The sequence below is a fragment of the Dermatophagoides farinae genome, chromosome 2, assembly GCF_024713945.1.
Source record: "Dermatophagoides farinae isolate YC_2012a chromosome 2, ASM2471394v1, whole genome shotgun sequence".
NCBI lineage: Eukaryota > Metazoa > Arthropoda > Arachnida > Sarcoptiformes > Pyroglyphidae > Dermatophagoides > Dermatophagoides farinae.
Genome location: NC_134678.1, coordinates 6120153 through 6132898, shown reverse-complemented (window position 1 = coordinate 6132898; position 12746 = coordinate 6120153). Strand labels below are relative to the sequence as shown.

Below are 12746 nucleotides of genomic sequence, written 5' to 3'. Positions count from 1 at the left end.
CGCGCGTTTTGCGATTAAGAAATGTTTGAACAATGATAGTTCTAACTGTTACTTGGATCGTATAAACGTTACTAGGGCGTTGAATTGATTTACAACATATGTAGATTTTAAATTCAGGATAAAAATCGTTTTTTTTCATGAATTTCAAATGATTTTCTATATCAATGGATTTATCTGCTAACTCATCATTACCGAATCAAATAATATCTGTGATTGTCTACTCAACCTTTCATGTCGATTTATAAGCCCGATTGAAATATTAGAATAAAATGTTCAAGTTTAGTTCGACGCACAAACATATTTTTCATTGTTTACTATTAATTTCAATCATCATATATTTTGAAATACAAAGTGGTGCCCTGAAATTATGGTACACCGATGATGATATTGGCGACTTTGATCCATTTGTTCGTTATGGACGATATCTAGCATGGTTTCTTTATGTTTTTCGTCTATTAACTTTACTGCCATTACCACAAGTATTATTCAATTTCTTTGGTCTAATATTTTTCAATGCATTTCCTGAAGATCCGAAATTGGATAAAACACCTTTGATGATGCCTTTTATTTGTATACGAACCGTGACTCGGGGCGATTATCCTGAACTTGTTACAAAAAATGTCGAAAGAAATCTTAATCTTTGCCTAGATAGTGGCCTTGAAAATTTCATTATTGAAATTGTCTCTGATAAATCATTCGAACTGCCTAAACACCCCCGTATACGTTTGACTGTTGTTCCATCATCTTATCGGACAAAATCTGGTGCTCTATTTAAAGTAGGAGATTTTCAAATCCAAAAATAAATTATAATCAGACCTATTTTTCGTTATATCAGGCACGTGCTCTTCAATATTGTCTCGAAGATAATGTAAACAGCTTAAATGACAATGATTGGATTGTCCATTTAGATGAAGAGACATTATTAACTTCTGGTTCATTGGCCGGTATAGTCAAATTTATTTGTGATGGTAAATACCATTTCGGTCAAGGATTGATCACATACGCAAATGAAGGAGTGGTAAATTGGTTAACCACATTATCAGATGCGTTTCGCGTAGCTGAAGATATGGGAAAATTGAGATTTCAGTTTTACGTATTTCATAAGCCAATTTTCAGCTGGAAAGGTAAAGATTCGATTATTTGTTACAGTCGTAATTACGTTGATCTTATCATCAAAAGGTTCTTATGTGGTGACACTATGTCGAGCCGAAAGGGATGTAAGCTTTGATAATGGACCTGATGGTTCCATCGCCGAAGATTGTTATTTCTCAATGATTGCCTTTAAAAAAGGCTATACATTCAACTTTATTGAAGGTGAAATGTGGGAAAAATCACCTTTTACTTTGATGGATTGTCTACAGCAAAGAAAACGTTGGCTGCAAGGAATATTCTTGGTTGTTCATTCGAAAAACATACCGTTAAAGATTAAATTTTTTCTATCAATGTCATTATATGCCTGGGCTACATTGCCGCTTTCATTGGCCAATCTAGTCTTTGCCATTATATATCCATTACCGGCAAGTGATTGGTGTAATTTTATATCAACATTTGTTGGTGCTTTAACATTCTACTTATATATATTCGGTGTATTTAAATCATTTGAGATTGAAAAAATCGGATACATCAAATATAGCATTATATTGGCAGCTGCTTTACTGACCATACCGCTCAAAGCGATCATTGAAATTATTGCCGTTATATGGGGACTATTAACCAATAAACATAAATTTTTTGTTGTACAAAAACAAATACAATCATCACCATCATCATCATCATCATCATCACAAGAGACAACAACAAAAGATGATTTACAACATGAATATATAAATGGAAGGGTGATTGAACAAGTTTGATTCAACAATTTGATTTTTAACCATAGTCATCAAACAATTTGTTATTTCAATCATCATCAAGAAAATTAAGAAAATGTTTTCTCTATTGTTGTTTAGACTTTATTATTATTTTATATTTATATTTTCATAATATATATAAAGTATTTTCTATTTTTTAAAATTCAAAATTTATTGTGAATTATTATTGATATATAATAAACGATAAAATATTTTGTTTTTAGCAAAAAAAAAAAAAAACATTTTACAATAAGTGTTTGTAATTTTTCGTTTCGTTTCGTTTCGTTTTGTTTGTTACATATAATTAATATCATCATTTTTAAATTATTAATCGAAATTGAAAATTAATTAATTAATTAATAATAAACCAAATATATTAATATATATAAGGTGTGTATGTGTGTGTGTATTTGTAAGTCTGTAAAAAAAACAAACTTATTATTACAATAATATCTGAATGATGATTTAGTGTGTGTGTGTGTGATTGATTCATAGACGAAAAAAAAGTGTATGAATAATGAACGAAATATAAGTACAAAATAACATTTTAGATATCATTGTAATTATTTTTTTTTGTATCATATAAAGAGAGAATATTCTCTCCTCATGCAGGCCAATTGTAGTGGGAGTGTGATTTTTTTTTAACAAAAAAAAACCTCTTAATAGGACTAAATTATTATTTACAAAGTGTTGATTGAATGAAAAAAAAAATTCAATATGTGTAGAGAGAGAGCGAAATGAAATGAAGGACCAATGAATTCAATTTGTTAAAATTCACTTATGATAGATAAAAGTTTTTTTTATAAGTACAGAAGTATAATTGAAGAATTAGTTGTGATTTTTTTTCAAATTTAGGTCGGAATTGAAAAAAAATCATAAATTTATCAATTCACTGAATAATAATCATCACCATCATTGCAATGCAGATGGATGTAAACAGTCCATCGGAAGAAAAATGGATAAATTAACCAAAAAAAAAAAGAAAGATGAATAGGTATGTGTACAGATGAAGATAAAATGATGAACAAATAAAATGAAAAATGATGAGGATCGTATTCAATAAAATCGGCCATGATTTTACTTTTCAAAATAAATGCATATGTACACTTGAATGATATTCAAACAGATTAGATAAGTGATGATGATTGTTATAGGTCTTCGACATATTTTGAAAGTTTTTCTTGAGGAGTCAATTCCGGTTGCTGATTCATAGACATCTGACCATAATCTGATTGCTGATAGAACATTTCCTGTGACGCATCATTTTGGCTATTCATCATTCCGCCTGAGGTATTTTGGGCATTAATGAAACGTACAGTATTCATTTGGTTCATTTGACTCGGATTGCCGCGTAACATCGGCATTCTTTGTGGTTGAGAGCTTTGTTGTTGAGAATTACCGCTCCAATTCGTTGAGCTGAAACGAATTTGTTGTTGTTGATTCGGATAAACTTGTTGATGTTGTGAAGCTTGTGAAGGTGCCTGATTTTGTACTGTATTCATCATCATTGAAGCACGTGGACTAGTTTGAGGATTCAATTGTCGTTGTCCAGGATTCATCATTCGTTGTGATTGCGCCTGGGAAGGACCATACCAATTTTGGTTTTGAGATAATTGTGAACCCATATTCGAACCTTGTTGATTGATCATCTGTACACACGTATTGAAAATATCGTTGAATGTTTGATTAAAATAAAATTTAAACAAAAAAACTTACATTTTGCTGCATAGACATTTGTTGCTGCTGAGATGGATGTTGTTGTGTTCTTATTAGAGTTGCCATCATTTTAGGATCATTCTTAATAAATGACATCACTTCTTGATTGGTGCTCGTTGTTGAATTCTTGAAAGTTTTTATCAATTGAGCATAATTATTTTGGTTAGGCTGGTTGCTCAATTGTTGTGACATATTAGGATTGGTCATCTGATCAAAAGTTAATGGTTACAATTTAGCACAATTTTAATTGACATATTACCTGTTGTTGTTGTTGCTGCTGCTGTGGTGTTTGTTGATGATTCAATCCGATTTGTTGCGGATGTTGTTGCTGGATGTTTTGATTAGACATTAACAACGATGGCAGGTTACTTCCGATATTTTGGGTTTGCTGTTGCTGCATGCCCATCATCTGCGATTGTGAAAATTGTGTCTGGGATTGCATTGTGTTAATTTGTGGTCGCGTAAATCGAGCTTGTTGAGATTGAGAACTGAACCATTGTTGTGGAGATTGTTGCGAACTTTGTTGCATGTCGGATTGTGGACCCATTTTCGGCTGCATCGTTACTGGTTGATTCGAAGTCATGGAAGGAGGTTTAGATATTTGCGGTGAAGGTGATGACATGTAAGGCAGCATTGGTTTTCCACCTTTTCCCAACATTGGTGACATATTTTGGGTGGTTTGTTGTTGCCTTGCCACGGCTTGAACAGCGGCAGCGGCTTGTAAAGCTCCAGCAGGAGGAGGCGTTGCCGTTGCCGGTTTCATATGACACTAAATCATAAAAAAAACATTTTATTATGAAAAACAAGAATTATTAAAAACATGTCTTACCGGCTGGGGAGGACAGGACGTAGTTCCATTATTGCTGCTGGTCGATTGAGAACTTTGAGAATGAATAGCCATAGACATGGAAGCAATACGACGTTTAAGAATTTGAGCTTGATGAAATCTTTGTTGGATTTGTTGTTGCTGTATTTTTTGTTTGAAATTTTGACAATATGGGACAAGACATTTGTTGCCCGGTTCTTGACAATGTTTGGCATGATAACAACAGAGAGCGATAAGCTGTTTGCAAATTTGACATTGATTCGCAACATTCTTTTTCTTGCAACTTTTGGCATGTTGAACAACTCGTTTCATTTTCAAACAAGTTGGACGACGACAATTAGCATCACGACATTGACAAGCATGTGATAAGCTTTCGATGCACCGCTGTATTGATTGACGACGTGTTTCGCTTGGGGAAGTTCCAACATTAGAACCAGGTGCATTTGGATCATTATTTCCATCCCCATCACCTCCGGAACTAGAGTTCAATGCGCCAGCCACATTACTTACGTCACCATCAACGCTACTCATGAGATCACCGAATTCGATTTTGTCCATTCTATGCTGATGGCCATCTTTTTCGTAACATTGGACACAGAGATCAAAATCATCACAATGGCTACAATGATATCTTGTTTCCACCAGACTACGTTTGCAACTATTGCACGAATATAGGAAGCGTTCATTGTTACAATTATGTAATTCGTATAGCATGGCCAAACTAGAGAATTTAGCGCGTCGTAAGCTAGAAAATTCGTAATGTTTGTCCCGTGCTAAAGTAAGGAAAGCATCACGTCCATCCATAAGATCACAGTTGATCAGATTATCAGGATCATTGACAGGTGGGAGACTTGCTGCCGATTGACTTGAGTGTAATCGTACGACAAAGAAAACTTCTTTGTGTTTTTCCATATTAGCAAATATCTTTGAAGTTAATTCGGCATCGAACTGTTGCACAGGTGTTAGCTAATTTTATTCAAAGACAAATTATAAGATTTTTGAAATGAAATCGAAAATGAAGCCTTACCTGTGTTTGAGGTTGATTAGCCAATGGACCCGACTTTAGACGTGAATGAACATTATTCTTTCGGTTATTTTGTTTCTTATTCGATTTCTTATTGGCACTATTTTTTTTATGTTGTTTAGAGTTATTAGAGTCTTTGCTTATTTTACCATCGCCGTCTTTTTGGTCAACCGAATCGATCATTTCTACTGCATTTAATCAACAATTAATTAATAAGTACAGTAACGTTATACAGTAACATTAAACAAACCTATTGAATCATCGTCCATAATTTTTTCGTTGCCAGACGAATCTGATTTATTTGAATCAATTAATTGTTGTTGTTTCTGGTGTTCCATTTCGATTTCTTTGATAGAATCTTCCAGGACATTTGGCCAGAAATCACCTGTAGACGAAAAAATTGGTAAAAACCTAAAAATCAAAAATATAAATTCATACCTTCAAAGTAAGGAAGTTCGGAGGCGTTTTTGAGATTATCTTCTGTTGCTTGTTTTAGAATGTCTTTGTAATCAAGAACGATACGTTCGATGATACCTTTATCAAGCATCTTTTTATACCATTCCTGTAGTCTTTTGGGTTTCGGTATCTTTTGTTCAGGTGGATGGCAGTGGAATATATAATCATCACCTTAAAAATATCACAAGTAAAACGAATTAAATATTAGTACATTCGATGTTATTAACACTTTCTAAAAAAAATACCTTCTGAAGGTGGACAGGCCCAAATATGAGCCATCGTATAGCCCAATTGTTTAGCATAGTCTAGATATCCCAGTAATATTTCATGATAGACTGCCGTACGATATTGTTTAGGCCGAAAAAAGTATACAGAATCCAAATAGGCTAGATAAACTCGTCTAAGGAATGAAAAAAAAATTTTAATGAACAATTTAATAATAAAAAAAAATAAAAACAAACCTGGTATTTGGTGGCATACACTCGGATCCATATTCTTGAACGTGCATGCCGAAAAAACAAACATCGGTTCCGTCAATGACTTCAAATGCAAACAATGCTTTGGCTCGATAAGGAAATGAATCTGGCCAGTCGCTTTTACCGTTGCAGTATCTGAATGAAAATCAGACAGATATATATTTATATATTATTGTCAACAGAAGAAAAAATGAGTATCACACCTTTGTTTCATTCCAGGTTTAACTTCAACAATTTTGTCCGAACTAGATACGACACGAATAAAAACCTCTCCAGCACCACAATCTTTTTTCCTCAAAAAATTATTTACACGATTTTCAATGAATGTTCCCAGTTTACTTTGAGGTAAACGTTTCGCACCAAATTTATTATCCCGTCTTTTTCTTCCATCACGACGTAAGCATCCTTCACAAGTGAATCTAATTAAGGAGAATGCAATAATGATCGATCAGAAAAATTGAAAAATTCAAAAGCCAGTGTTATTTACCCTTCAGGCCAAATTTGATCTAAATGTAGAACACATATTTGATGTAATTTTCTACCACATTCTTTACATTCAAGAAATGGTTCCAAATCAAGATGATCATTTTTACTTTCAACAAATTGACTTTTTGGAATGGTTTGCGTATTTGTTGAATTGGGCTCTAGGCCAAGTACATCACCCACTGTGACATTATCACCAGAAATTTCGGAAAAGCACTTCATACAATATGTATATCTATATAGAAAATATTCGTTGTGAGGATAATCTTTGAATAATTATTCTGGAAAATATACCTATTTTGATAATGCATATATTTGGCATCACGAGGTATTGTGCATAGTTGTTTACCAAAACAACAAAGAATCTGTGGCTGAAATACGTATTTCTGACCGCAACAATATCCCAATTTTCTCATCACTGGATTAATTTCTTGTTCAAAAACTTCGGCCAACTATTGTAACAGAACAATTTTTTTATCGGTTATAAATCATAATATTAACTGATTTTATATCATGTTCACCTTAGAACAATGACGATATACACGAGATGTTTTCCGATTGTATAGCCAAGCATTATCAAACATGAGCCAGACATCATCGACATATTGCCAAGGATCGGTGTATTGTCCTAAAGAAATATAAAGAATATTTTTGTCATTTTTTTTTGAAAATATCAATTTTCATACTGACCAGTATCGAGATTGCGCTTGATAGTTGATAAGTCCATTGGATGTTTGATTATATCAAAATAGTCAGGTATTTGTAAAGCATCAGGATCTACAGGTTGCCTGAATGGCATCGATTCAGGTACTTGTTTATATAATTTTTCTAATGTTGGCATCAATGCTTGACGTAATTCATCGGGTTTAAAAGTTTTCTTCTTGGAAGGAGCACTTGATGACGATGATGATGATATTGATGATTTTGTCGTTACAGTCGTAGAAGTGGATGAGAATGACGGATTTGTACTTGTATCTAATGAACTATCTAGATCAGATTTACTAATATCACTTTTTGAATCTGCATTGAAAATGGCAGAACCAGGCGATTTAATTGACGAAACATTAAGGTTTGAAGAAACGGGAGTTTGGTTTGAATTATTTTTACCTGAACCTTTACCACCACTATTGTCGCTACTATTCATTATTGTATTATCAATGTTCTTTGAACCAACAGGGGAATGAAAATTATCGATAATTGGTTTTTGTTCATCCATTTGAGTTCTTTCCTCTTTAATTTCCGCTTTTACATTTGAAATATTATTCGAATGAGATAGTTTATCAACACCCATTTCATTGGATAAATCTGTGCCAACATGTAATTGTGAATTACAAGTTGTTGACATTGTATCATCCATCATTTCAGTCTTAATATTGCATTCATTTAATTGCAACTGATTATGATTAGGTTGTTGACCAATAAGCGACGGTTGTTGTTGTTGCTGCTGCTGCTGTTGTTGTTGTTGAATATTCGTTATATTAGTTGATATATTGGTAGAATTTGTTGTGATCGTCGCTGTTGACATTGATTGCTGTTGTTGCGAACGTTGAGGAGTTGTCTGAGATTGATTCGAAAAGGTTTGTTGAGGAGTATTAGGTTGCTGTTGCTGATGAATTAGAACAATGGAATTATTCGAAGTCGAATTGTTTATAAAATTGTTTTGATTGTGGTTTTGAGTATGTCTAAATTGGTTTGTCTGATTTATTTGATGTGGTATCGGCGATGCTTGTTGTCCTTGCTGCTGCTGTTGTTGTTGTTGTTGATTAACATTGGTCGGCATAAAAAATTGATTGGATAATTGTCCACCCACCGATGTTGGTTGATGCTGTTGTTGTCCAGCAGCAGATTGTTGTTGATTCTGATTACTCACGAAATTTGTTGTCATCGTTGTGTTGTTGGTTGAAACAACCATATTCCCTCTGGTTGGACTTTGCAATCCTTGCATATTATTGGGCATCGGTGATCGAGTATTTGGTACAACCATGTTGCTCATCTGTTGTTGAGCAGATACATTCGGTTGTTGTTGTTGTTCTCTTCTTCGTTGCCGTTTTTCTTCTAATTCTTTTTGAATTTTATAAATTTTTTCCGCAAGAAGACGATAATAATCTTCTCTGGAATCGGCTTTGTCGTACATATCACATTCGACCTTTTTTGCATATGAGTAAAGGTTATGCAATCGTTTGTCGTGAACAGATAGGTTTTGATCAGAGTTTGGAAAAATGGCATGAACAATTTTTTGAACCAAATGCTGACGTAACTCAAGATTAACACTACTTTGCCAATCTTTTGTAGGGTTTGCATTAGAAGCGTAATGTGTCGCATTCACGTTTGATGATCGAGAATTTGTTTGAAACATTGAATTACTATTATAAGGAAGACCTAGTGATTGATATGCTTTTTGCATATCTGATTGCTGTTGCATCTGTTGTTGTTGTTGTTGTTGCTGCTGCTGTTGTTGTTGTTGAGGTAAAGATGTCTGGGCTTGAGATTGTTGGGGACCTTGTGTATTTATGGTATTGTTATTTGTATTCATTTGAGAAATGACCAAATTGTGATTTGTACTATTCACATTCTGGTTGTTGGCTGCATTCTGAGACATTTGAGGCTGTTGCTATTGACAAATAATCATGGTATAATCAATATATAAGTTTTGCCATAAACATTTTTTATGAATTGACTAGTAAATACCTGTGGTTTTCTATTATTCGCTTGTTTCAAGGGATTACAAACAGGACAGTCGATTCGATTACAATTTTTCCAATGATTTATAATTTGATATGAACTCGAACAATGTGCAACAGTACATTGTCGACCTGAGAAATAAAGTTTTAATAATAATTGAAAATTTCTATAAAAACAACAAAAAAAAATTATAAAGAACATTGACTTACCAGCAGTACATTTATTCATATGTGCAAGAACTTGTTTCATGGTGGGACAATGCGGCAAATTACATGGCATAGGTTCGGTGCCATTTTGTCGTTGTTGTTCTTCTTTTCTTTGACACTTGTGGGCATGAAGTAAAAGAACCAATTGCTGTTGTATCAATTTACGTTTTTCAGCATCAGCATTCAACAGATTAGGCCCTTGGTTCGGATTTTGCTGCTGCTGTTGTTGTTGTTGTTGTGCTTGATTAGGATATCTAATATGGTTCTGTTGAATGGTTGGGTTTGTTGTGGTGAATCCTCCAGGATTTTGAATCTGATTTTGTTGAGATCCTTGCGGTTGCATTTGCGAAATACTGATTTGGTTTGGGTTCGGTGACATGTATCGATATTGTTGCTGTTGCTGTTGTGGTTGTTGTTGTTGTTGAGCTATTCTTGGTGTTGCAACTTGACTATTATTGAAACCGAATTGTTGTAGGGCTTGTTGTTGAGACATGATTTGAACTTGAGGTGCATTCATTGTAGAATTGGCGCCTTGTTGTGATGCATAACGATGTTGTTGTTGCTGCATAGGAGGATTTCTCAATTGTTGTTGAAGAGTCATGCCAGTAGGTGAATTTGTTAATATTGTTCGCTGAATTTGCGATTGAGTGGGATTCTGTATGGGCTTTTGAAGATGTGGCAGACTTGTTGGCTGCTGCTGCTGTTGTTGTTGTTGATGGCCAGCCATAGTTGTCTGTGAACTATGCATGTTAACTGTGGCAGTCGTGGATGGATTGTTAACAATATTTGGAACAACATTGCTTATAATATTATTATCGACAACATTATTAGATGATAATTCATTAGGTAAATTATTAAACATGTGCAAATTAAAATCTGAAGAGTCATTTGTTTTTAGTCTTTTGTTTGGTTGCTGATCGGAATTCATGTTGATGGTTCCAGCTGTAACACCGGCACTGGCGCCAACAACATCGCTTCCACCACCACCACCACCACCACCAGTTAATATAAATTGATGGGGAACAATTGAACCTGTTCCGTTATTATTGGATGATAGTGATGATCCACTATTTGTCACATCATCCATCTTTCAATAGATGTTTTTCGAAATTCATATAGTTGATTTTTATTATAAATAATGAGAAAATTGAATGCACATGGCCCATAATATGATTGGCGATTGAATGATGAATGTTGTTGATAATAAAAATCTTAGCATCAAGATCAAGATGAAAATGTAAATTATTTATACTAAAATTTTTTTGATAAATAAATTCAAAAAAAAATAAATCATGAAATTGATATAGAATCATAGTGATTGTCAAAATGATTTTATAACAACAAAAAAAATGAAATGAAATGATTCCATGTATATACTTACATTTAATTTATTGTTAAAAGTCTGAAATATCATTGAGATTGAAAAATTTGTCTATGAATATTTATACATAAAAAACAAAAAAAATCTTAAATATTCACAAGTTGTTTCTTTTTGAATATTGAATTGATCAATCACACACACACACACACACATAGAAATAAATAACAAATGATTCGTTTATTGGTGATAATTTATGATGATGATGATGATGACGATGTTTGAAGGAAACAAATTCTGATGAATCGATCAAACGGATTCTAGTGATAATTGTTTTATATTTTTTGTCAATATTATATTATTGTATAATAATTAATAAAGTCGAAACTGAATCAAAACAAAAAAGTATCGACAAAAAAAAACACAAGAATCGAAAGACAAAAACATATATAAATTCAATTGTTGTTGTTGTTGTTTGTGGTAAATAATGGCCGTGTTGTGTGTAGTAATTTATGTTTATTTGTATGTTTTTTTTTATTTTAAGAAGCAAAATGAAGACGATGGTGAACAACGAAAAAAAAATGAGCAGACTAATGCATTATGGTACACATAAATGGTATATATTTCAATTTCAATATTATATTGTTGATAATAATAATATCAATATTCGATGCTAGTAAATATATTGATGATGTTGTTGTTGTTGTTGATGATGATTGAGTTCATGGGCCATAGGTTTTACATGTATTGAAAAAAACCGTTCTTTTTTTTAGGGGATTGCGTGGCCGTGGAAAAAAATCGCCGGCCAAATAATCGTCACCAATAAAATGTCGATGTTTCTATCCGTTGAAGCGGTAATCAAGATTATATTCGAGTCAAATAAGATTCACTCACTCCATTTGGGAGTGAAAAAACAACACTTCGGCCATTTTGATGATAAGATTCAGCCACAGAATGAGGCAGCCAGAGAGAAAGAGAACGAGGGAGACAGAGAGCCAACCATCATCAAGTGAAGAAGCAAATAAAAGCAATAGACTGCTCAGCAGCAGTAACAACACTCGCTCTCTCTCTCTCTTTTTCGTATACACACACACACACACATTCACTCATTGGCTCAATAAATACTGTGTTTGCTATATATAAAATGATTCAAAGGGGGTCTTTAGTAAAGAATGTTACTGTGGCGCTGTTGATTCTTGAACAGAATTTAAATCTTTAAAAATTTTGAATAAAATCTTTTAATAAAATTTTTTTTCCTATCCAAATAGATAATTTATATGATTTGCCATCTTATTGATTCTGATTGATTACCATTATAGCTATTTATCTCTTTCATTTTTATATAATTTAATTGTTGATTGTTTGATATTTATTAAATCTTTATCATATGTTGCACATATGATTTTCCAGATTGTTTTGTTGATTTTTTTTTTGTTGTAGTCGAATATAGAAACAAATTCTTTCACATGAATACTGTCATTTATTGAATCCGTAATCAAAAAAAAAAATGGTCTCATAATTAAAATGGTAATGAAAACAAAAAATCTGTTTTCTTAAATCACATCAAATTCTGGTGATAATAATGCAAAAAAAAAATTCTTGTAAAAATCTCTAAATAAATGATCCAAAAAAAAAGATAAAAAAAATTAAAATTTAATTATTGAATAAAAATTTTAAAATCAATATAATTTTTATATATACAATCAGAA

At 32.8% G+C, this 12746-nt stretch overlaps 2 protein-coding genes across 3 annotated transcripts; one reads left to right on the top strand and one right to left on the bottom strand.

Annotated features, from left to right (window-relative positions):
- Positions 1-84: 84 nt before the first annotated feature.
- egh (beta-1,4-mannosyltransferase egh) lies at positions 85-1960 on the top strand. Its single transcript, XM_047064039.2, has 3 exons — positions 85-776; positions 836-1124; positions 1180-1960. The coding sequence occupies exons 1-3, from the start codon at positions 270-272 to the stop codon at positions 1851-1853; spliced, it is 1470 nt and encodes a 489-aa protein (XP_046919995.1). The 5' UTR covers positions 85-269; the 3' UTR covers positions 1854-1960.
- A 36-nt stretch (positions 1961-1996) lies between these two features.
- nej (CREB binding protein nejire) lies at positions 1997-12191 on the bottom strand. 2 transcript variants are annotated; one of them, XM_075728729.1, is made up of 17 exons: positions 11101-12191; positions 9723-10970; positions 9520-9644; positions 7522-9442; positions 7353-7459; positions 7126-7283; positions 6836-7066; positions 6552-6767; positions 6334-6483; positions 6118-6272; positions 5855-6043; positions 5667-5801; positions 5420-5601; positions 4396-5358; positions 3826-4335; positions 3567-3773; positions 1997-3499 (listed from the first exon to the last, which is right to left on the bottom strand). In XM_075728729.1, the coding sequence occupies exons 2-17, from the start codon at positions 10804-10806 to the stop codon at positions 2999-3001; spliced, it is 6834 nt and encodes a 2277-aa protein (XP_075584844.1). In that variant the 5' UTR covers positions 10807-10970; positions 11101-12191; the 3' UTR covers positions 1997-2998. The 2 variants fall into 2 exon arrangements, with proteins under 2 accessions (XP_075584844.1, XP_075584843.1); XM_075728728.1 differs by having other exon boundaries at positions 5420-5604; positions 11101-12188.
- Positions 12192-12746: the final 555 nt, after the last annotated feature.

Coding starts and splice junctions, on each gene's coding strand:
- egh (XM_047064039.2), top strand. CDS start 270: ATGTTCAAGTTTAGTTCGACGCACAAACATATTTTTCATTGTTTACTA. Junction 777..835: donor AATCTGGTGCTCTATTTAAA/GTAGGAGATTTT, acceptor TCGTTATATCAG/GCACGTGCTCTTCAATATTG. Junction 1,125..1,179: donor GCCAATTTTCAGCTGGAAAG/GTAAAGATTCGA, acceptor TATCATCAAAAG/GTTCTTATGTGGTGACACTA.
- nej (XM_075728728.1), bottom strand. CDS start 10,806: ATGGATGATGTGACAAATAGTGGATCATCACTATCATCCAATAATAAC. Junction 6,044..6,117: donor GGCCTGTCCACCTTCAGAAG/GTATTTTTTTTA, acceptor GATATTTTTAAG/GTGATGATTATATATTCCAC. Junction 5,605..5,666: donor TATGGACGATGATTCAATAG/GTTTGTTTAATG, acceptor GATTAAATGCAG/TAGAAATGATCGATTCGGTT.